Source organism: Episyrphus balteatus, chromosome 4, assembly GCF_945859705.1.
Source record: "Episyrphus balteatus chromosome 4, idEpiBalt1.1, whole genome shotgun sequence".
In the NCBI taxonomy this organism is placed as follows: Eukaryota; Metazoa; Arthropoda; class Insecta; order Diptera; family Syrphidae; genus Episyrphus; species Episyrphus balteatus.
Window position 1 is genome coordinate 11,008,982 of NC_079137.1, and position 24,693 is coordinate 11,033,674.

At 32.8% G+C, this 24,693-nt stretch overlaps 3 protein-coding genes across 5 annotated transcripts; 2 read left to right on the top strand and 1 right to left on the bottom strand.

Moving 5' to 3' along the window:
• Positions 1 to 1,049: 1,049 nt before the first annotated feature.
• LOC129918399 (uncharacterized) lies at positions 1,050 to 9,253 on the top strand. 3 transcript variants are annotated; one of them, XM_055998902.1, is made up of 2 exons: positions 1,050 to 1,555; positions 8,606 to 9,253. In XM_055998902.1, the coding sequence occupies exons 1-2, from the start codon at positions 1,496 to 1,498 to the stop codon at positions 9,161 to 9,163; spliced, it is 618 nt and encodes a 205-aa protein (XP_055854877.1). In that variant the 5' UTR covers positions 1,050 to 1,495; the 3' UTR covers positions 9,164 to 9,253. The 3 variants fall into 3 exon arrangements, with proteins under 3 accessions (XP_055854877.1, XP_055854878.1, XP_055854879.1); XM_055998903.1 differs by lacking the exon at positions 8,606 to 9,253 and adding an exon at positions 7,308 to 8,171 and having other exon boundaries at positions 1,250 to 1,555; XM_055998904.1 differs by lacking the exon at positions 8,606 to 9,253 and adding an exon at positions 4,141 to 4,716 and having other exon boundaries at positions 1,269 to 1,555.
• A 392-nt stretch (positions 9,254 to 9,645) lies between these two features.
• LOC129918400 (uncharacterized) lies at positions 9,646 to 13,863 on the bottom strand. The gene is made up of 7 exons (XM_055998905.1): positions 13,733 to 13,863; positions 13,565 to 13,670; positions 11,054 to 13,492; positions 10,823 to 10,996; positions 10,638 to 10,759; positions 9,923 to 10,581; positions 9,646 to 9,861 (listed from the first exon to the last, which is right to left on the bottom strand). Exons 1-7 carry the CDS (start codon positions 13,766 to 13,768, stop codon positions 9,690 to 9,692), a joined length of 3,708 nt encoding a protein of 1,235 aa, XP_055854880.1. The 5' UTR covers positions 13,769 to 13,863; the 3' UTR covers positions 9,646 to 9,689.
• Positions 13,864 to 15,318: 1,455 nt separating this feature from the next.
• Positions 15,319 to 16,862, top strand: LOC129918373 (FAM172 family protein homolog CG10038). The gene is made up of 7 exons (XM_055998861.1): positions 15,319 to 15,463; positions 15,541 to 15,619; positions 15,694 to 15,809; positions 15,871 to 16,058; positions 16,123 to 16,384; positions 16,446 to 16,635; positions 16,702 to 16,862. Exons 1-7 carry the CDS (start codon positions 15,359 to 15,361, stop codon positions 16,812 to 16,814), a joined length of 1,053 nt encoding a protein of 350 aa, XP_055854836.1. The 5' UTR covers positions 15,319 to 15,358; the 3' UTR covers positions 16,815 to 16,862.
• The last annotated feature ends 7,831 nt before the right edge of the window (positions 16,863 to 24,693 follow it).

Consider the following 24,693-nt stretch of genomic DNA (forward strand, 5'->3'; position numbering starts at 1 on the left):
GTTCAGAAAAATAATAAAATAATAACCACTGAAATATAACAATTGATTTTTTTTTTGGCAAATTAACAATAAAAAAAACATTGATCATGAAAAATTCATACTTCTGTCCTTCTCCAAGCCTCATTTAGCAAGCTAAGAAAAATATAATTGGCACTTTGTATGCCTAACGATCTTTTAAAATTAAATTATTTTAAGGCTCATTTAAAATTCTTTGCTTATAGATAAAAAAAAAAAAAAACATTTCTTAATAATTCTTCAAATGGTTATACAATGTTTATTACGAACTTCTTTTTGAATTTATTATTGTTCTAATGAGTATTGACGCAAATGAAAAGTTCCTCAATAAAAAGATTTAAATATGCAGAACCGATCAATTCGAATGCTATGCCAAGAAATTTCTTAGCTTATTTTTACCTCAGTACAGTACTGTCATTTCTACAACTTCAAAATCCTAGATTCTAGAAAAGAGGCTTTAGAAAAAAGTTCTTAAAGGGGTACAAAAGCTATTTTTCATTTTCAAGCTTTCCAAAGAAAATTACAATACATTTTTTAAATTGAACACACGAATTGAAATCATCACAAAAATATTATTATCGTTATCCGTCAATTCGTCAAGACAAGGTTACCCAGTGCACCTTTAAACTAAATTTTGAACCAAGTTGCAAGTTTTAGTGTCATTGTTCGTCTGCAAAGTCCATTTTTCCAAACAAAAACATACCAAAGTAGTTTTCAATCATAAATTCATGGCACGTTTTTTGATCAGCACACACCACCACTCCCTAAAAGCGAACCAATGGAATATAACATTGATGGGCCTTAGGTGATGGTATGTTATGCAAACACCAACGAGTAATACACATAACTCTGGTGGATTCTTTCCACCACATCCATTCATGGATACCTTAGAACATAACTAAAGTTGAAACTCTGGGCATATAAGTCTCAGCTGACCATGAATGGTGTAAACAAACTACGTCCGTTTGTCAAGATTCAAATTTAAAAAAAAAATGTATTATTGACCACTGACTATGCAGCGTTTACTGTGTTAGTCTATGCAAGTTCGTCATCGCATGTCATCAAAATTCTAAACAGTTGCGTTTTAAACTACTAAACATACCAAAAATTCAATTCAAAGCCATTAAGCCATCAAGCCAAGGGGCTTTGGATTATCGAATAGAGAGGTATTGACTGCGACTAAACTAGACGCGCTGTTACGCATTTCAATGGTAAAATTATTAAAAGTGAAAATAACGAATGGAAGCAGCAGCAGAGAAGCTCTATAATAGTAAGGTGGTTAATTTTTTGGGGCCAATGGTTAATGCCGGTCGAGATTAGTGATCAGTTGTTAGCGCGAATTTTTCACGGGTGGAAGTAACTTGTTACATACGGTCTTTTTTTTAAATTATTGTTTCGTAAACTTTGTTTTTTGATTTTCTTGATAAATAATAACCCCATCGAACATTTATCATCGTCTAATTTTTCGAATCCTGTCAAAATGTCCGCTGCAAGGAGTAATAAATACGCTTGGATAGTCATTTGTCTGGCTTCGATTTTTGTGAGTGGAGATTTTTATTTAGTGTTTTTGTGAAAAAAAAAATTGCAACTATCAATTGTCAACTATTTTAAAGGATTTCAATTAAATCTTCTGACTGAATAGAATTATACTGAAATCCACACAAATTTGTGGAACAATTTTTAGTTGATTCTATGAGTAGGAAAGTCTTTGATCAGTTTTGTTAAATATGCGAGAATAAACTTAAAAGTTTTGTTGCAAAGAACTTTCAAGGACACTGATTAACATATACATATTCAAAAATTTAACGACAACAATTTTACTGATGAAAAACAGAATTTTACCGAATACAAAATTAAAATCGCAAAATTCTTGTATTCCGTTTTTATAGCACAAAGGATATAGCTTAAGGAGTTGTATTTGTTCCAAAATTTGAATTTCTGCCTTTTAATTATTATTTGGCTAATACTGCTTTTTGCCTTTCCTTTAAACTGACTTTTTAACCACGTTTTAATCCGTTTACTGTACAAATCCTGCTGTTTCTTAGGTTTCTGGGAATGACTTAATTTGGTAGTTTATCGTGAGTAATAATGTCCCTAGAAATGATTTCATTATTTTAAACATGGCAACGAAAATAATTCTCAAAAGTTTCCTTCGGATTTTTTTTTTTGTATCGCGATACATTTTTTCTAGAAATAAATTCCAATTCACGATCGCACAAAAAAATCCATAGGAACAAAATATTCGCGGGGAAACCAAATTCTCCTGGTGATGTTTTGTTCCTATAAAAATGTACAAAAACCTAAAATTAAGTAAGCAAGATTTTCCAAGGTACAACAAATTTTTACATTACCCTTCGTATTCACGGTGTAATATATTCTTGGTATTTAAAAAAAGTCACCGTAAAAGAAAAGTTGTGTTTTCAATTTTATTCTAAACCTCAAGAAATATATATTTTAAGATCTGTGGTAAAAAAGTCGGTAAAAGAAAAATGGGAATATCATCTTGTTTCAATCAATCTCAGTTTAAAAATTATAAAAGTTAAAAATGAAAAAAAAAAACAAATTATACCTACACTCTGTAAAGAGGATATTTAAATGCTTACACGATCCACATAACGATGGAGGATAATTATTATTTTTTGAGAATAAAGATTGCATCGAAAATTCTATGAAGAAAAAAAAAATTAAACGAAAAAAAAAACTCCAAAAACCATTAATAAACCATTTTTTTGAGTGAGAAATTTGTGAAATCTCTCCAAGCAATCAAAGGAGATTCGTTGAGCCAATTAAAGTTAATTTTGATACACAAATTTAATACAGAACATTAATGCAAAAACTCAAAACTTGAAATACAAAAACCAAGAAAAGTTATATTTATTTAAAATAAATGTACCTTACCTTTTTTAAGACCATTGTAAAATAATAAAATTTGGCGTTAAATTTTTAATCATCAAAATCAAGTGCTTCAAAATATCATGTAGAGGTATTTTTTTTAATTAACCGACAGTTGAGTCTCTGTATTATCATTCATTTTGTATATGTACCTGTATCTTGGATGTGTTCCATTTGAGTGACAAATCGAACGATTTGATTTAGTCACTATGGTGTATGTGTAACATTTTTTACTACAGTCTTTTTTTTTTACATAGTAGTTAATACAGAATTGTTATCATTAATCAAGCCTATTGCGTAAATCGACTCGTGCAGATGTAAGACAGCTGCGTCTAAATTTTCAATGCCCATAGTAGAGTCCTAGTCGACTTTTGTCGTGCGACATAGGTGTGCGGCAAAAATTAAATCACGCAAAATCGACATCAGACTTCAAGTGAATATTTTTAGAGTATACAATAGTATTATATGTAAAAAGTATCCTTTTAGTTGCTCTTTGATTAATTACAATACAAAATTTGAATACTAAAAAGAAGTAGGTATTAGGCCATGCCGAAAATAAAAAAAAAATTGGCCCATTAAAAGACATCAGTGTGTTGAATCAATTTGTTGTTTTTTTTTTTTATAAAATGGCGGGCAGAACAAGCATTTTAATTAAATCTTCTTTTAAATTAACTCGTAAGCAAGTTGGAAATATACATAGATATCAAAGTGTTGAGCAACAATTTAAAAAAAAAAACTAAACAAAAAGTACTAAATTTAAATTTTGTATGCGATTTGATAGTTATCTAATTTTTAATGGAGGCTTTAAATGAATAAATTGGTTGGTCAAATTTAATTTTTACTCAAACTCTCATTTATCTAAAAAAAATAATGTCGGTTGCTTTCTCTCTAAAAAAAAAACAAGCAAAAACTCGACAATTCTGTTTTACCCCGTGTCGCAATTGAAAGTGCAATGGACTATGACAACAGAGGGCTGGGTTCGAATCCAGACCTCCACCACCCTAAAGCACTTATTTTCAGAGGAACTAGACTCTATTAGAAAAACAAAAAAAAAAAGTTAAGCCCATGGAGTATTAAGAAAGCAAGCATTGGATGATCTTCATTTACTCTCAAATTATTTATATCTAATATAACACAATTTAATTAAGTTAAGTAACTTTAACCCCAATATTTGCATGAATTTTGCTGCTTCTTTCTTAATACTCACATTGGCTTCTTTTTTTCGTTTTCCAGATTTATTTAAAAACCGATGCTATACCACTTTCTTCCAAATCAACAACATCAGTTCAACAAAGTTCCCAACCTCTTGTTGATACATTCCTTGATTTTGATGATGCTTTCGAAATTCCATCAGTTTCAAAAACAATCATCAAGAGATCACCAGATGATGACGATAATGAAGTTAGCGATGATGAAAAGAAAGAAAGTAGCAGCACTACCACATCAGAAAAACCAACCGATAGTGGTTTTCATCATGGCGATCATGGTCATGGACATGGTCATACAGTTTTGAAACCAACTCATTCATCACATCATGGCCATAATGAAGATGATGATGATAATCGAAATAATAATTCTGGATCAGGAGGTTTTAATATTTTGGAATTTTTCGGAACAATCTTTCGTTTGGTTTGGGGATTTGTTTCAAATATTCCAGCATTATTATTTGGGAGCAGTAGTTCCAGCTCTAGTGGGGGACAGTGATTTATCGGGATTATTTTTTGTACTTTTCCAAATATGATATGAAAATGATTATGATGATGAGGGGATAGTGATGGGACAAAATATTAACAATTTTTTTTTTTTTTTTTTGAAAACGCCGAATTTTATAACGAATTTAAACTAAAATCCTATATTGTTTTTATTTGTAAATTAATTTTTTAATAAAAATGCTTTTGCCGAAATCTGAAAGACTTTTAAATTTTTAAGGTTGAATTTATCGATAAATAATCGATATCGATAAAAAGAATAAACAAATTTTGTTGGAAGTAAATAATTAAAGTCTCCGAGGAAAGCCTTGCCTTAGATGAAAGTTTAAGGGGGACTTCTTAAATATTTTTCTTAAGTCATCGACTAAAACATCTTTCTTTATAAATCGATAAAATCGATTTAAGCTACCTAAAGAGCGAAAGAACAAACCTAAAAGTTGATGAGAATAATTTAAGACAAAGTTTCAAGCCTCAATAGTTTTTTTAACTTGATAATTTCCCTATAAATTATATACTCCGTATCGATATCATAATTTCGATAGTTTGGAATAATTCAAAAGAAGTAAGTAATCGATATCAATTAAAATTCATTTTAGAGCAAAAAGTTACTGATCTTATTTTTAAGTACCTGGGTGACCGAGCTTTGCTCGGTATCTTTAAATGTCATAACCTTCAGTGAAAAAAGTCAAATGTAAACAGCAATTTATTGGAGTGGGTTTGAGTTTGCAATGACCAGTTTTTTCGCGGGTTACAAAACACCACATTCCCACTTTATAATCCAGTTTATTTACGTTTGAATACACATACGACGATCAGTAATGGATAGAAGGGTTACAGGAATCTGCATTATCGAAAATGCCTACAGCAATGAGATCCCTTTTTGTTCAAATTTTAATTTACGGGTCAGAAAGTTTTGGATAGTGTACATAAAGTTAATCTTTTTTTCAAGTTTAGCCTTGTCGGCTTGTTGTGAGTTATTTTATTTTTATACGTTAACAATAGTTGCATTTAATCAAAAGAAAAACGTAAGACAAAGGTAATGTGTGATACCTAATTAACAAATTACTTAAAAGTTTCAATACATGATCAAAAAAGTCATGATCGAAAAATTTTTGTTTAGTTATTGTAACAAAAAGAAAAAGAACAATGCGTAAAATATGGAACCATCCTTCAAAATTTTATTGAAATCGTTGAATCTGTCTCCGCGAAAAAAAACTAATGTAAGAGAAAATACTTTCAAAATGTTGTATTTGCCTAGAGGAAAAAACCCTCAAAATTTTATCGAAATCTTTAAAGCAATTACCAAAAAACTAATATGTGAGAAAAATAAGCGTAGCTGTGAGCGGATGTTTCTAAAAGTACTTCCAAAACATTTTATTCGGCTAGGGGACCAAACCCTTAAAATTTCATCGAAATCCTTAAAGTTGTTACCAAAAAAAATTCCATGTTAAAAAAGTGGGCGTGGAGGTGGGCGGATTTTTCCAAAAATACTTCCAAACTTTTTACTCACTTAGATAAACAAACTCCGAAAATTTCATCGAAATCCTTAAAGTGGTTACCAAAAAAAAATTCCATGTTAAAAAAGTGGGCGTGGCAGTGGGCGGATTTTTCCAAAAATACTTCCAAACTTTTTACTCACTTAGATAAACAAACCCTGAAAATTTCATCGAAATCGTTAGAGCCGTTCCCGAAAAAACTTATATGTTAAAAAAGTGGGCGTGGCAGTGGGCGGATTTTTCCAAAAAAACTTCCAAAACTTTTGACTCGCTAAGATAAACAAACCCTGAAAATTTCATCGAAATCGTTAGAGCCGTTTCTGAAAAAACTTATATGTTAAAAAAGTGGGCGTGGCAGTGGGCGGATTTTCCAAAAAAAACTTCCAAAACTTTTGACTCGCTAAGATAAACAAACCCTGAAAATTTCATCGAAATCGTTAGAGCCGTTTCTGAAAAAACTTATATGTTAAAAAAGTGGGCGTGGCAGTGGGCGGATTTTTCCAAAAAAAACTTCCAAAACTTTTGACTCGCTAAGATAAACAAACCCTGAAAATTTCATCGAAATCGTTAGAGCCGTTTCTGAAAAAACTTATATGTAGGTATGTTAAAAAAGTGGGCGTGGCAGTGGGCGGATTTTCCAAAAAAAACTTCCAAAACTTTTGACTCGCTAAGATAAACAAACCCTGAAAATTTCATCGAAATCGTTAGAGCCGTTACTGAAAAAACTTATATGTTAAAAAAGTGGGCGTGGCAGTGGGCGGATTTTTCCAAAAAAAACTTGCAAAACTTTTGACTCGCTAAGATAAACAAACCCTGAAAATTTCATCGAAATCGTTAGAGCCGTTTCTGAAAAAACTTATATGTTAAAAAAGTGGGCGTGGCAGTGGGCGGATTTTTCCAAAAATACTTCCAAAATTTTTTACTCGCTTAGATGAACAAACCCTGAAAATTTCATCGAAATCGTTAGAGCCGTTTCCGAGATCCCAATTTTATATATATTTATATATATATATACATATATATAAACAATTTTAGCTCGTTTAAAGTTATAAGATGAAATTAAACGTAAAACACTAATAAATTCTACAAATATATACTATTTATCGATAATCAATTTCGATAAATTTTCTGTTGAATCTTGAATATATGATGTTCTTTTTAAAGATTTTTGAAGAAATCATTTTACTTCTTTCAGATCTGTTCAAATATCGAAGCTTCAACTCTTTCAAAATCACCACTTCATAGCTCACAACCTGCAGAAATACTCCCCGACATCGCTAACGATGACGTTAAAGAAATGATCGATTTAAATCAAAAGAAAATTCTAGTCCGTTCAGCTGATGCCGATGATAATTATGTTGATGATGATGATGAAAATGAAAACAAGGACAAAGAAGACAAAGAAAAAACCGATTCGGAAGATGAAAACTCTCAATCGCCTCACCCTCATGGTTCACATGGTCCATTAGGTCATGTTAAGATTCTTTTGAATCATGTCCAACAAGGTGGTGGTATTCATGCTTTGGGAAATACTATCGGAACTCATCATCAACTCATGCCAAATACACATCATGAATCTGCAATCGAAACAGAAAAAGATCGAACAATGACCAATGCTGGGACAGGCTTGCAAGTTCTTGAGTTTCTTGGAACAATATTTGGTTTAGTTTGGGGATTTTTATCAAATATACCAGCTTTATTTGGAAGTAGTAGTGCAAGTGCTAGTGGAGGAAGGCAATAGGTGTTTAAGATGATCCCAAAAATGAAAATAAAACGGAATAACGACTAAAACAGAATGGAATGGAATCCATATTTGCAGTGGATTTTAATTCAAATTCGAGGCTTGTTGTGATGGGAGTGACTTGATTTTTTTTTTAGTTTTACAATCCACAATGTGGATCGTAAAATATATTCAAAATTTTGTTTTGATTTCATTTATTTTTTAATTTGAAGCTGGAACTTCAACTAACAATATAAATTTTTTTGAACAAAATTTTTATTTTTATGCACATTTTTTATAATTTTAAATAAATAAATAAAAGTATGAAAGAAAATTTAAGGAGACATTTTTTCCCTCACATAAGAATCAACCTAAAAATCACAGCACATATCATCATAGGACAACTCAACATGGACAATTCATTATGAAAAATTCATCACAAAGTTCGGAACAAATTTATTTTCAGTTCAATTTTTGGGAAGGGACAATCTTTTGTATTTGTTTTTTATTTTAATGTTTCTCTTAACAAAATGTTATCTTTGATGAGTTGTCCGTGATGACTTGTCCTTTGATTAACTGCGCAGACATGCATTGAGTTAAAAACAATATTTTTAAAAGAACATGCTACATTTCAGGGAAATTAATCTTAACTGTTTGGGATATTTGTGGGAAATTTTTGAAAAACCTTGAATTCTAAATTTTTTTCCAAATTTGTTTCCTTTTTCTTTTGAGTTCTTTAAAACAAAATATGAATCCTTTTTAATTTATTATAGATTTCTTCAAAAATTGGAGCTACGTCATTCGCATCAGAAGTTACTTCCCACTCGACAGAACCTCTGAAAATTTCCCTACCTCTAGATGAATCCTTTGGACTTTCGAACTCACATAAAAATCTCGTTTCAAGATCTGCAGATGACGACACTGAAAACACTTTAAACAAAGATGATGAAAAAGTCACAGAAAAACCCCCAAAGGACACTTCCGAAGAAACAACTCCACCACCTTCAAATCACCATGAGCACGGATCACATGGCCCATTGGGACCTGTTAAGCATCTTTTGAATACAGTTCGAGAACGTTTTCATGGAAACGGTGGTGGTCCATTGGGACGCATTGGAGCCATTACAAGTATTCTTGGTGCTCGTCATGAAGCAACAACTCACGAGTCACCAATTGAAACGGAAAAAGATCGAACATCATCAAATTCTAGTACCGGATTACATGTTTTGGAGTTTTTGGGAACTCTTTTTGCACAAATTTGGGGTTTCTTATCGAATATACCAGCGGTACTTGGAAGTAGTAGTAATAGTTCGGGAGGAAGAGGGCAATAATTATGAAATTAATAGATAGCAATAAGAAACTAGTGAAAGAAACTTGTAAAATTTCTTAGACGTAATAAAGGCTTCAGTTTGTTGAATCTTTAGAACAATTTTTTAATTTAACGAAAATTCATACAAATGGCGTCCAACATGGGTCACTGTTATTTGTCCGAAAGCCGTATTTACATTCGTTAAGAGTATTTACTTTCCTGGAGCGAACTAAAACTTTTACTGTGATGACTCTTGAGAAGAAAAAATTTCTATTAAACAAAAAGTTGTACAAATGGCGCCCAACGTAAGACACACTGTAATTTGTCCAAAAACCAATAAATTCAATAAATTTTCATAGAAATTAATAGCTTGGTAATATAGAGAAAGAACAGTCGATACAATCTACCAAAACTAGTCATCCACCTGTTTCTCAAGAGGGTTTAAGAGCTACTTCCGAGATTTTTTGCTTTAACGATTTAAGTAAATTAAAAGCTTGTACAACGCACTTTATACAAAAATTTATTGGTACTTATTCAATTTAAAATCCTCAATCAAATAATTGACACTTAACAATGGCTTTTCTAGGTCCATTATTGCCCTCAGACAAAGCCAGCTTAAAAGCACCTTCAAGTTCATTCCATTTGCAAAATTCACAATTGGCAATTAAGCAGTCCAAAGGTGCACGACCAGATTCTAAGAGATTTATTGCTATTGGAAACCTATTCAACATAAAATTTCAAATTAAAAAAATTCTTATGAGGAAGTTTCTCAAGAACTTACATATTCTTTGATCTAAAACTTGGTATTATTTGAATTTCCTTCATTAAAGCATCCATAATATTGAAAGATGCACATTCCGACAAAAATCCAGCAACAACACACACTCCAGTTGGTTTCAAAGCTATGATAGCTGCATTCATGGTTCTCGTACAAACAGAGCAGTTGATGACAATATCTGGAAATGTCCCCAAAGTAGATAGAATCGTTCTAACAATACCCTTTTCGATTGTGTTTGCATCAAAGCTATCAACTTTTTGGGTTATGTATTGTTCAACGAGAACTCGAGTCTCAGGCATTCCACAAATAACACAGACATTTTCGGCTCCCATTGATAAAGCGCAGATGGCTGCACATACAGTCATGGCGCATGATCCAATAATGACCACATTGGAATTGGGCTTGATTCCAGCTTGATAACAGGCATTACAGCCCAAGGCCAATTGTGGAACCAAAGCTGCTTGTTCAAGTGGAATAGCTGGACAAATTTTATGACAAAACGATGCTGGATGGGAGCAGTGATTTTTCAGGAATCCCTTGAAGCTTAGGTTATTGCAAATATTATAGCGACCCATTTTGCAGAGATCACAATGGAAACAAGGAACACCCGATTCAAGGACAACATGATCTCCCGGTTTGAGATTACATATATTGCAACCCACCTAAAAATTTAAGTTGGATTTATATGGAAATGAAAAAAAAGTCAAAGTGAAGCCACCTCAGTCACAACTCCAGCTGCTTCGTTTCCAATTGAAAGACCGGGAACATTTCTTGCTCCAGTTTCGAAAACATGAATATCGGTGTCGGATAAGGCAACAGAGTCTACACAAATCAAGGCATCTGGAAAAAAGATATACCGTTTCCTTAAATTCTTTCAAGTCCCTCATTATAATTCACACCTACCATTATCAGAAAGTTCAGGTAAAACAAGCTTCCTCGTACAAATGGAATGTGGTCTTTTGATCAAAGCTTCTTCATTTTCTCTAGGTGTCGTTGAAAATTTGACCTTTTGAAGGTTAAACGGGTTACCAATACTTTTTCCTGTACAAAGTGCTTCGTTCTTTTTTATTTTAGTTGCTTCCTTAGATACATCAAAAGCTGTTATCACTCTTATTTAAAAAAAGTTTTACCTACCTTTTGGCTTCTTTTTGGACCTTTTCTTATCGACTTTTCCCGAAGTCTCAGCATAAACCTTATAGCAAGCTGTATCTGGGCAGAATTCTAGAGTTTCTTCGGGGTAACAATTTTTTGGTTTCTGGACTCTCTTCTTTCTGGCTTTTGTGGCTTTCCATGAGAAATTGTCACAAGTCTCTAAACGGTATTCGTTAGACCTCTTGGATTTGGGCTTGTAATCACTTTTTGGTTTGTCAGGACATTCATCGGAATAGTTTCGCCTGAAGATAAGGTTTGGCATCGAAAAGTTGGAAAGGGTATGAATTTTTCTTTCTGGAGGTTTTGATGATGGAGCGGTGTTTGGTTTGTTGTGGTTAGAGTTACATCTTGACTTCGGTTTTATTTCAGCTTCTGAGGCTTTAGGAGATGGAGCACAAGTTTTTGCTCCACACTTAGGTTTTTCACATTCAGATGGCTTAATTTCTGAACCACATTTCGTCTCTGATGGTTTCTTTGGAGAAGTCGTCTTTGAACCACACTTTGAGCCTTTTTTACATCTTGGTCTTGTATCACCTTTGGGTGGTCTTCCGCATTTAACCTTCTTTGTTTGGTTCATTCCGTCACATGATGATTTGCAAGGATTTTTAGGTTCAGAACCACAAGATGTCTCTGAACTACATTTAAGCTTTGCAGCTCTTTTGCAAGCATTTTGAGAATCAGGATCCTTTTCGTTTTGAGACTTCATTGAAGAATTACTTGAACATTTTGGAAAACATTTCGAATCTTTGCTTTCAGATAATTTTTGACAAGAATCTTCTGACTTGATGGAGCATTTCGATGGGGTGCTACATTTTGGTTTAGATGGCTTGGTACACCTTTTGGGCTTTGAAGGTGATTTTAACTTGGTAATTGGTGGAATTTCACATGGATTTTCCAACTTTGAATCAGAGTTGGAGCTGCATTTTATAGATGATTCAGACTTAGACTCCGATTTGGCAGCACATTTTGAAACTTTTAGAGGCTTTTGAGATCCAGAACAACTTTTTGCCTCTGTTTTCTTTTCAGCTGAAGTATCCGTACCACATTTGGAAGGTTGTTTGGGTTTAGGTTCGGTTTTAGCTTCAGGGATGCATTTTAACTTCTTTTGATGTGATTTTTTAGATTCGGCTGACTTTGCAGATCCACAGAGGTTCTTTGGTGGCATCACTGCAGGTACTTTACAAGGATCGTTTGATTCTTCTTTGCCGGATCCACATGTAAACTTACGCTCAGAAGGAAGCTTCTCTTTGGAGGTAAACTTTGCAGGTCCACAAGTAGTCTTTTCCTTGGAGGCACACTTTGTATCCTTGATATCTGATACTTTACATGGTTTCTTTGGTGGCATGATTTCAGGAACTTTGCAAGGATCGTTTGAATCATCTTTGCCAGATCCACACGATCTGGATGAATTTGTCGACTTTAGTTTGGAACCACATTTAAACGACGATGATGGCTCAGTTACGGATTCAAAATTTTTTCCAGATTCTCTTTCTTGGCTACATTTTGAAACCTTTGATTTACATGGGCCTTTGTTGCCCTCTGGCTTCTTTGGTTGACATGGTCTTGTTTCCTTACAAGCTGCTGAATTTTTAGCCATTTTTTTGCGTTTAATTTCAGCTTCTTTAAGAGATTTCTTATAAAGTTGTGAATCAAGAAGACCAAGACTACTTTCTTGGGGCTTATCTATTGGGCTCTTTGTATTATACAAAGGATTATCTATAGGTCCTGGCGGAAGAGATCCAATTTCTCCATCTTTCTTCTTGCCTGATGCCACAGCACTGACTTCATTCTGAAATTTATCATAATTTTTTAGCAAATCTTGAATGATTTTGTTTTTTGAAGGATCAATTTTATTTACTTTCTCATATTTTTTCTCGCCATCATACTTTTGGATTGTATGTGAATTTATAGTATTTTCTGTGCTGTAATATTTTCGATCCTTTACCAATGCAGCACTACAGAGACTCGCTACCAATGAAGTCAAATACTCATTGAATTCTGGAACTATCAAACCATGTTTAGGTTCCATGCTCACAGCTCCGTTTATAAGAGTATTCAAATGTAATGGAATTGTTGTTGTATCATAGAGATCTAAACGAGAATTTGTAGATAGAGAAAGACCCGGGTCTTTCAAACCATTTGCCTTTAACAAATTGCCTGGATTCAGTAAGACTTTGTTCAAATCTAACATTTCCCTATCGAAGGATAAATCCTTGGTAGAAGATGGAGTTGCTTTGTTTTTAGTATTTACTGTTGCAATATTCCCACCCTCAACTTTCGTTTTTTCATTCAAATCTTCTTTTTTATTATCGAGGTTCTTCAAACTAGCGGAAAACATTTCGACCTGTTGAGTATTGTCTCTCAATAAAGATAAGATTGCAAAGGCTTCTTGAAAAGCTTCATCACCATCAAGTTTGCGTCCTTTAATAAAAAAAAATTTCGAAGTAGAAAATATTCCTTTTTTTAGAATAATTTTATTTATTGAAAAATTACCTAAAACTTTAGATGCTAAGCAGCACTTTTGAGGTTTTTTCTCCTTACCAATAGCAACAGAAGCATAATTAAGGGAATGCTTTTGAGGATATGTTAAATTTGTTAGCTAAAAATAAATTCAAAAAATTATGGCTTCAAATTATAGACTTTAATTAGTTTAAATAAAACCTTATATGCATTTCTCAAACGGTTTAGAAATCGCATCCTTTTTTTAATTTTATTTGATTTTTTTTTCACTTAAATTTAGTTGATACGAAAGTTGAAATAAAAAATATGAAAAAATTAATTATTTTTACAAGACTTTAAATTCTACGCTAAAAATTTATTTGAAAATGTTCAAGTTTTTTTAATATTTAAAGTGGGTTCAAAGTCATACCAAATCATAAGAATCGTTTGTGGAGAATACTTCTGACTCTTCAGGCTTCTTGAGTGAGTGCATTTCATTGCACAATGAAATCGTTACCTTTTCAAAGCTTTAAGTTTATCCAATTCACTGCCAACTACGTCTTCGTAGAAAAGATTCAAAGCTCAAAGGATTCTAACCCGGTATCCTAAGAAGTTCTTACTAAAATATAACGTTGAAGTAAAAAACCCTAAAGATGTGTCGTAGATATTAATGTGATACCTACTCTTTCCCAACTCACTGTTGACGTTGTCGAAAGCTTTCGTAAAGCCAACGCACAGCTGAATTTTTCCGGAAACCTTTCGACGAATCAGGCTGTCTTTGAGTAGTAATCCACTCGATGTTATTGGTGCAGCATGTAACAGTGAACGCCGTCAAATAATAACGGATTGTTGTTCATTAGTGCTTTAATCGTGATTTCATTTTTACCTTAGGTGGCGGTACACAATAGGAATATTTTGCAAACAATGGATGCAAACTATCAAAATCGCGGTTTAAAACTAAAGCAAAGCCCTTCTTCAACGTACAGAGTTTGTCTTCATTCGATCTGTGTGGACATCAACCAATCTTTTCGCGTTGTCATGACAATTGCTAACTTTATGCTTTTTCATGAAACGTCTTCGTTATCATGGCCAATCATAGATAGAATTCAAGTCTTCCATTATCGTAATGATGTCTCTTCGGGGTGTATTGTTTTAGGCGATACCCAAAAAGGACTGTAAAAGGTCTTCCTTTTCGTCAGAAGCGAGGATTGAGTATCCGTTTAATCCCATGGCTCTTATCCAACTCCAGCTTCCAGAGCTCATCCAAGTATTTTTCCAATTAGAGTAGTACAGTGTTGCCAGTTGGTGTCTTATTCTTGTTCGATTCCAACCAATGCACTTGCCTAAGCCCTAAGTCGTCTTCTACACGAAGACGCAAATTTCAAGATGCACATAGAAGCAATGGAGAAAGAAAGATCGATTTTTCCTTTGCTTCTATGTGCATCTTGATCTTTTGCGTCTTCGTGTAGAAGCAGACTAAGATGTTTATGTTATACCACAAAAACTCTCTCTCTCTCACTAATAGAAGGCTGAGGTCTTTCATTATTCCCTACTTGGTGAAAGGTTCTTACAATTCTGAATTGAATCTTTGCCCAGTTGCAGTTAAAGCCTAAAATCTTCAACTTGAGATCGTTCCTTAACTGAAGCAGATTGCTATAAGCTTCACTAAAATGGGATTTCAAAAAGTAACGTACTACTACGCACTGCCATCTATGCACCAAAAACATACAACTTCACTACCACAGCTCTTCAAACTTTCACATGAATACAAAAGAAATAAAAATCACAGCGCATGTTTCTTCTTCTTCTTCTTCCAGCCTCTTCAAAAGTTCAACAAAAAAGAAAAAAATGTTGCTATCATCATCATCTGTCAAATTAACAAAATTCCTAGCCGGTGGTTCTGCTGGCTCTCTGTTGTCTAAAATTTCCAGGAAAAACAATTTCATATCAAAGGTTCTCCTCAAAAATTAAAGATAAACAAATCAAATAATTTGATGCATTTGTTAACATTAATTTGTATTTTCTTAAAGTATTTACACCTAACCACAACAACAATGTCTGGAGAAGCAACAAGAAAACTACGTGAATTTGGCTATGCATTCAACAAAGGTTAACAGCATTTCTCTTTTTTTTTCTATCTACCCACTTGAGATTAAAATAACAATTGTTTTTGTTTTGTGTAGAAGGAAAACTTCGAAAAGTTGATTCATCAACTGGTGAACCTGGTAATGAACCATTTCAATTCGATGTCTATCCAGATTATGGACAAAATCAACGACACTATGAAGAACTAGCTAATGTAGGTGTTAACTTTCTCTCAATATCTGTATCTTTCGTTTAAAGGTCATTTGTCTTTTTAGTGTATTCCAGAGATTATTTATGAACTTTTAGAACAAAATGGTATGGTTCGTGTGTACACACCTGAAAATGTACCCAAAGAACAGGCAACATTCATCTTCACAAGTCGAGAGAAACTAGATAAACCAAAAAAGTTATTGGTTTTAATTCATGGTAGTGGCTATGTGAGAGCTGGTCAATGGGCTAGGAGGTAAGTCATTTGTCCTCTTTGAATCCTTTTGGATGTTTAGTATCATTCATTTTTTTGAATTAAGTTTAATTATCAACAACTCCTTGGATCATGGTACAGTTCTTCCTTATATTAAAAAAGCTCGAGAATTGGGCTATGACATTTTAGTTACAAATACAAATGATAACTATCGTGAATCGGAAGATGGAACTATGAAAGTTATTCCTGGACATAATAATCCAATAAATCATGCAGTCACTGTGTGGGAGAAATATGTGGCAGGATCGAGTCCTGAAAGTGTTGCCATAGTGGCTCATAGCTATGGTGGATCTGTTACTTTAGCATTGGTAAAAGAAATGAAGAAAGGGTCTTCTAATCAAATACTTAAGATTCTTTTTTATTCCCTAGGCCAAACAATTTGAACAATTTTTCAAGCACAAAGTCTTTGCCGTTGCATTGACAGATTCAGCACACTTTTCTGGCGGACATTCAGTTGTAAAGAACCTACGACCCATTACTAGGAATTTTGTTTCAAGTGATAAGCCATTGGGAACAGTTATTAAAACACCAAGTGATGACTTGCCACAGGTGTCAGCAGGTATGTCAAATGATTTAAGTTGTCTTTCCGACTAAAGTTGAAAGTATTGTTTGTTTCGATATCTAGGTCATACAAAACACGAATGGACATCTTATTCAGCAATGTCAGCAGTTTTTGAATTTATTGAACAACGTTATGAAGAATTTTTAGCAAGTTCCAAGTCTAAAACTGAGTTGTAAGATAATATTTTAAGGGAGAAGATTAAAAATAATGTGATTACAGATAAATAGTTTTTTTTATGCCTGATTTTACCTATGAACCTATCGGAAAATATATTTTTCCCATAATGGTTGGAATGAAATGTGTAGACTGTAGTGCTATGTAGTGCCAGAACGTTTAAGCAGAGATTTTGCTCAAGTGTCAACTTTTGTTTTGAAAACCTGTTGGTTTCTTGCCGTTTTTTTAGAAAAGACTCATGATACGTTAATCTTGAACCATTTCAATCCGTTTTTTACATAAACCATTATTAGTACTACTGAGAGATACAGATTCGTTTAAATTTCTTGATCTATTCGAAGCAACAAATTCGCAGTTGCGTGTCTACTCCTCCTCATTAGGAATGAGATTTTCAACGCAATCAAATCAATAAAAAAAAACAACTCTTAAAAGCAGCATCAATAACATCCAGCGAATTATTGAAACCGCTCATTGAGGTCACCTAAAGCGGAAAAAGGAGATTACCGTCAAGTTTCCATAAAAGTAGACCTGTTGAAGTACGATATTTGTTTGCAGTTTCCAAAATGATAGCAAAAAATTGTTTTGAAAGTCAGGATTCCGCGCTGGAGCCTCCTATATTGATCACATTAACTCGCGTAAAATCATAATTGAGGAGTGCGTTGAGTGATCCTATTCATTGGTTTTGAAATTACTTTCGACCGCGTCAATAGGGAGTTACGTTGGCCTTCTTGCATAGAAGAAGATTATGAAACTAATTTAATATTCAAGGTGGAGTCAGCTAAAATGCTATACTGTCACCAATTTTTGAAAAATAATGAGGAATAATAAGCATCTTAAGGTTTTTTTTTATCTTAATGGTAGGTAGGTATATCTTTTTAAAAGAATGCATCAGAAACATTTTGATATTGAATTGGATAAAAATGCTATTAGATTGGAAAAACTTTGAATAGGCAACGATTGCATTCCATGTTAAATGGAAGCCATTTCGAGAAGAAAAACGAGTTGGACGATTGACAAACACTCGACAAAGAACAGTCGAGGAAGCGAGTCAGCGTAACTGCAGATGAACCGGACGGGAATGAGTTTATGGTTTATCAACTTGTAAGTGCATTGATTTGAAGGCACTTTTAAAATGCTTAAATCCAATAATCTGCTCAGAAGGATAGCAAAAAAAAAAAAAAAAAAGGAATATGGTAGATAAGTTTAGATTGAAAATATTATATACCAGTTAAAGACAGGCTTAGATCAGTAAAAGCCAACATTTTAATAGCACGAAACGAAAAGGAGGACATATTTAATTTAAATAAAAACTTCTAATGAAGCCAGAGATATACTTTTTATTTTAATAGCAATGTTTACAATAGCTGTGTTTTATTTTCCTCGTGATCCGTTTCAGATCACTTATTTATTTGCGAAACAATAAGAAAACAAAATCCTGCTTTTGTTGTAAAGCTAATAAAATGATCTGATTCGGATCACAAGGAAAATAAAACACAGCTAATATCGCTATAAAAAGTAAAGTAATTTCCTAAATTAATTAGTTCCTTCTTTCGTGACCTTTTTGATAACAAAAAATTATACTTTTTTTTTGTGGGCTAGTACGAATTGAGTATATTGAAGTAAAGACCTATAGCCCACGAAAAAAGTATAATTTTTTGTAATTTTTTAAATGTAGATTTTTTCTAAAGAAGAGGATAAATCATGACCAGATGCAATGCGAAGTAGGTTTTCCTTTTATTTATACAACTCCTGTAGAAATCATTCGATAGTACATCGATCCGTGTAGGATGTTATCCGTCCAGAAAGGATACGAGCTACATATTTCGGAGCTAATTCAACATACAGTATAAAAGTATACACTTGGACCGTTTTTAGCCAGGTGCTATTCAATCATCTTTTATTTTATATTTCCATAACATAACAATTAAGCTTTTACAAGTATAAAAAGGTGTGGTAACTATATTTACCTGCTTGGACAAGGTTATCAATACTTGTCCAATTCTAGCAAGCTTTTATGATAGGTTTGGCTGTTTTGCAATATCCATTTAAGGGGCCATCGACAATTAAGGACTGATGATATAGAGTTTAAGGAGACTAATTCAAAGAATTCAGTTCGGAAGGCGGAAGGAAGAATTGTTTTATATACCTATATGAAAAAAACTTGCATCAGTGCAAAGATCAAATAAAGAATCTATTCTTCCAAACTGCTGGTTCTTCAGGTTAAAAAGGCATCTAAGCGGCAAAGTTTTCTCTCAAGGAACCAACGAGACAGAATCCCTGTACAAGGCCTTGATCATCCCGATACTGCTCTATGATGAGGTGACAAGAGCGGATGGAAACAGTCTGGATTGCTTTAAGAAAAAGATTTTCAAATAATGTTCAGACCAGTTTGAATCGGAGAAAAGTGGAGGAGAACCTACCTACTACCACTACTACCTATTCAGAAAGCTGAAAATTAAGTGATTAGGATGGCTGGTACATATTAACACCTACACATCAGGCCAAAGAGTTTTTGTATCAAACATTGGGTAGACAAGACAGAAAGATATGTGGAGAACCCTTAAATCATTAGTGCTGCAAGAAATAAAAAGTGACATAAAAAAAGTTGAGTTTGGTGGTGAAGTTATCACAGATGACAACGAATTAGCACAGCGTTTTAATACATTCTTTATAAATAGTGTAAAAACCATAAATAATGCAATTGACACTGTCCCATTTATCAACCAAATAAATCATGTAGTTCAAAATCCGTTTAAATTTAATCTCATAAATATAAATGATTTAATAAAAACCATTAAAGAACTAAATAATAAAAAAGACAGTGACCTTCTCTCCCCGAAACTTCTCATTGATGCTTTTGATGTAGTTGGTCCAGCATTGCTAAAAATAATAAATACATCGTTAACAGAGGGTTGCTTTCCATGCACTTGGAAAAATTCAATTGTAACACCTATTGAAAAAATTAAAAATACTATCAATTGTGAAGAGTTTAGGCCCATTAACTCATTGCCTGTATACGAAAAAGTTATAGAAAAAGTTGTCTATAAACAGTTCGCAAAATATCTGTCAGATAACAAAATTTTAATTGAAAATCAATCTGGGTTCCGTCAATCACACTCTTGTGAATCTGCAGTAAACATGGTGCTGATAAGGTGGAAAGAATCTATCTCCAAAGGTATTTTTAAGAAAGTTGTCTGTGTTTTTCTTGACCTAAAACGAGCCTTTGAGACGATCGATCCTAATATTATGATGGAGAAGTTATTAATGTATGGAATAAGTGGTGTTGAGTTTGATTGGTTTCAAAGTTATTTATTGGGTCGTTCTCAACAAACCAAAATCAATGGAGTTTTGTCTGATCCTGAACCAATTGATCTTGGAGTTCCGCAAGGATCCATACTTGGTCCAATCCTTTTTAACTGCTACATCAATGATATGAACAAAGCTATTAAGAACTGTGAGCTTGCTCTGTTTGCAGACGATTCTTTATTGTTTGTCGAAGCAGAATCAACTCAGGAATGTGAACGATTATTAAAAGAAGATCTTGATATGTTAAATGTATGGCTTAAGGCTAATAAACTGAAACTTAATGTATCAAAAACTAAATGTATGGTTTTAAACGATAATGTTAATGTTAACGTATCTATAGATCAAGAAACTGTTGAACAAGTTTTGCAAATAAAGTACTTAGGTGTAATTATTGATTATAAATTAAGTTTTGAGCAACATGTGCAATATATTTCAAAAAAAATTTCGAAGAAAGTTGGTTTCCTTAGAAGAATTCGAAATAAAGTAAATACTATTACTGCTATAAATATTTATAATGTAATTATCAAACCACATTTTGAATACTGTTCTACTGTTTTGTATTTAATTAACCAAAGCTCTATGTGCAACTTACAAAAACTTCAAAATAAAGCAATGCGTGCAATACTTCGATGTAGTAAATATAATTCTATTGTAAATATGTTAAATACTTTGATGTGGATGTCTGTTAAACAGCGTATTTATTTCAATGTTATATTTTTTGTGTTTAAAATCAAAAATAATTTATTACCAACATACTTGTCAAAATATATTCGTTACGTCAGAGATGTTCAACCATATATGTTAAGAAATAGAGAGGATATAAGACTGCAAGCTTTTAGAAATGCAAGATCTCAAAACAGTCTTATTTATAAAGGGTTTAAACTTTTCAATGATCTTCCAAATAATGTTAAACAACTAAATAATAAGTTTGAATTTAAAAAAGAAGTAATAAGTTTTGTTAAACAATATATTTAATTGCCAATGCCATTGTAAATAACATATTATATTTTTATATACCTATTATAATATTTATTGTAATTATTAATAGCAAATTTAGCTAAATAAATTGGGAGAATTCTCTCGTTAATTAATTAATTAATACTTGTAAAAAAAAAAAAAAAAAAAAAAAAAACAAGATTGGGAGAGGAAGACCTCTTTTAAGGTTGTACCTCTACACTCAAGTGAAGAACAACCTCGATAAACTTGATTTGGGCAACTAAGGGAGAGATATATTGGGACTTATTAGTACATTTTGTGATCAAACTTGGCCTGAGGAACCCAAACTCCCAAAACCTTTACCTCAAGTTAAGTAATTTCGAATATTTGCGAATTGATATTTGCCCATCGATCACAGATGATTCATGAACCCATGTTTTAGTTAATTGTTATAAATAAGATATTGCATGTACAGATAAATTAAATAACGGTTACTTACCAAAATAGTGTTTAAAATTACAAAATAATGAATCAGAAATAATTGCATTCAAGAAAAGCTTACCTAGAAAAAAAAAATAAAGACATTAAAATTGTTGTTATTCTTTTTTTCCCAAAACTTACCTTGCAAAAAGCAAAAACACCACATTTTTAACAAAATACACTTTTGAATTTTAAATCAAACGAACCACAAAAAAACGAACGAATAACGTATCGGAACAGAACAAGAATGAAATAACGGCAGAAAAAATAGAAAAACAAAAAACACTTTGGCTTTATTTGATGAAAAACTACACTACACTACAATAAATATGAATGAAACTTTCAAGTAAAATATACTACACTCACTAAAAAAAAAACAAATATTAACAATTTAAGAAGAGACAATTAGAAATAATACCGAAAATTAATAATTTAATTGACCGATCGCGGAGCAAAAATTATAAAGCATGAACAGGCGAACATGAATCTGAATCATGAGCTTGTATTTAAATTGTGGGCGAATTCAGAAAACAGAGATGGTAAAATGCATGGTATTGGTATGATCATTAGAGTCGCCATTTTACAAAATGGAGTAATAAGTTTTTGACGTTAAATTTGGCAAAGTCAAAAGCAACAACAATTTCCAAGACAAATTTGTTTACAACAACAATTTCAATGGGCAGCTGTCAAAAACTTAAGAAGCCATTCTTTAGTTTTGACAGTTCTCAATACAGCGAGTTTTTTCTAATGATCAAACCTTCTCTTTTTATACCATGGGTAAAATGTATGTTGACCTTGTTGGTATATGTATGTCATGGTATAAAAAGAGAAGGTATGATCATTAGAAAAAACTCAGTATCGAGAACTGTCAAAACTTATGGCTACTTAAGGTTTTGACAGCCCAGCCCATTGAAATTGTTGTTGTAAACAAATTTGTCTTGGAAATTGTTGTTGCTTTTGACTTTGCCAAATGCCAAACGTCAAAACCTTATTACCCCATTTTGTAAGATGGCGGCTCTAATGATCATACCTTGTCTCATAAACAAAAAATACCAAGACTGGAAACCATAAACAAAAAATACCAAGACTGGAAACTCGGCGGTCAACTGACGTTTGCCTACAAGCTGCGAGGTGTGGTGAATGTCGTGAACCTATCGTTGTGTTCGTGTTGGATGTGTGGTGAATGTCGTGAATCTATAAATGTGTGCGTGTTAACGTCATTTACCAACGTGGTGGCTTTCACATATATTCACAGACAACATTGAACACAAAATTGTTTTGGGGGGGAAGACGTAGGAAATTTTCCAGTCTTGGTATTTTTTGTTTATGCCTTGTCTTTTTTTACATACCATGTATGTATGTGATGTGGGTGGGTGGGTTCAGCAACCATTCATGATCATGACAGGTGAATTCGCTGCTTGGCGACAGTGATGCCACTTTATTTATGTATATGAGTAGATGTTTTTTTTAAATTACCTATTTTGTGGAAAGAATGAAAAAGTTTCTTGAAATTATATAATAACAACAAAAACAATAGCGCAAAATTTTAAATGATCAAGTAAATTGCTAAACCCATTTTAGTAAGTTACTAAGCCAAAAATCGGCCTGTTTTTTAACTGTGTAACTTATTAAATGACTTTAGTAATTTACTAAATCGTTTAAAATTTTGCGCTATTAAGCCTGTGGTCGAATTACGGCACACGAATACGATCATACCTTAACATTTTGACTATTTCTGCCTCTGTTAAATTTTAGAAAAAGATGTGGACACATAGCAACCATTCGTTAACGAACGTATGCCGTAATTCGACCCCTGGTTTGCAGTTCGCACTAAATTTTAGCTCCCATACAAATTATCGAAAAATTTTAGCCGAGTTAAAATGGATTCCATACAAATTATCGATAACTTGTATGGGAACTTTATCTCTGTTAAAATTTAGCTCGATCTGCGTACCAGGTTTTACTGTTAAAAAAAAGAGCCCAGTTCTCCTATGTTGAAATTTTGCTGGCAAAAAAAGTACTGAAACGTAAAATTGTTCCAATTTCCAGTTTGGTTTCAAATTTGTATCAATAATCAATGCAGTTCGCACTAAATTTCAGCTCCCATACAAATTATCGAAATATTTTAGCCGAGTTAAAATGGATCCCATACAAATTATCGATAACTTGTATGGGAATTTTATCTCTGTTGAAATTAAGCTCGATCTGCGTACCAAGTTTTACTGTTTGTTTTTTTTTAATTAATGATTTTTAAGTTATTTGAAAAATTGGCAAGTTAAAAAATCAAAATTTTATTGATACAAATTTGAAACCAAACTTTAACTTGGTATGACTAACTTTTACATATCAGTACTTTTTGTGCCAGCATAATCCCAACATAAGAGAACTTCCCAACAAACAATTTTGGTGTTATAAAGCTTTACAGATGCAATTGTTGCTTCTGTAAAGCATTATAGAAGCAAAATTGTTAGTAGGGTTGACTCTTATTTCAACAGTAATGTTTTTTGTGATTTCACTAATTTTTGTAAGGTATTGCTGTAGAATTTAAAATCTCTTTAATATTTTGTGAAAATTCTGCAAAAATGGGCTGTTACCACGCCTCCTACCTAAAATTATAAAATTTTAAATTTTTTGCTTAGTACAAACTAAAAGCTCTACCAATTCTAAAAAGTTTCAAGATTCTACAATAGTCAGAAGTGCTCTTTACCTAATATTTCATGAAAAATCAGCGAAAATGGGCGGTTGCCACGCCTCCTGAACTGAAAATCTCAAATTTTCAAATTCTTTCTTTGTATACATCACAATTCACAAGACGCATCTCCGTGTCAAGTAACAAGTTTCTACGATACAGGAAGAAGTAACAAATGAAGCTAGTTTGAAATTTCTGGCGTCTTTGTTATGGAAGTTAGAGATGTTTAGAAAACGGCCTGAGTTGTTTCCTGTAAATAAAAATGTAGTGCCAAAGTTGTTAGAGAACTTGGCTGGGTACTACCGTTGCCCCTTGATATTGTGCTCCAATAAGAGGACACTTTACAATTTTAAATAAAAAATTACTTTGCTATATGTTTAGGGATACATTTGTACAGCATTGTTAAACAAACATGTTAAAACTCAGCTTTTCATTGAAAAAAAAACTTACAAAAATGGTGTACCCAGAAA

Coding starts and splice junctions, on each gene's coding strand:
- LOC129918399 (XM_055998902.1), top strand. CDS start 1,496: ATGTCCGCTGCAAGGAGTAATAAATACGCTTGGATAGTCATTTGTCTG. Junction 1,556..8,605: donor TTTGTCTGGCTTCGATTTTT/GTGAGTGGAGAT, acceptor AATTTATTATAG/ATTTCTTCAAAAATTGGAGC.
- LOC129918373 (XM_055998861.1), top strand. CDS start 15,359: ATGTTGCTATCATCATCATCTGTCAAATTAACAAAATTCCTAGCCGGT. Junction 15,810..15,870: donor ACTATGAAGAACTAGCTAAT/GTAGGTGTTAAC, acceptor TTGTCTTTTTAG/TGTATTCCAGAGATTATTTA. Junction 16,385..16,445: donor GATCTGTTACTTTAGCATTG/GTAAAAGAAATG, acceptor TTTATTCCCTAG/GCCAAACAATTTGAACAATT.
- LOC129918400 (XM_055998905.1), bottom strand. CDS start 13,768: ATGCGATTTCTAAACCGTTTGAGAAATGCATATAAG. Junction 10,997..11,053: donor GTCCAAAAAGAAGCCAAAAG/GTAGGTAAAACT, acceptor TATCTAAGGAAG/CAACTAAAATAAAAAAGAAC. Junction 9,862..9,922: donor AGTTTTAGATCAAAGAATAT/GTAAGTTCTTGA, acceptor TATGTTGAATAG/GTTTCCAATAGCAATAAATC.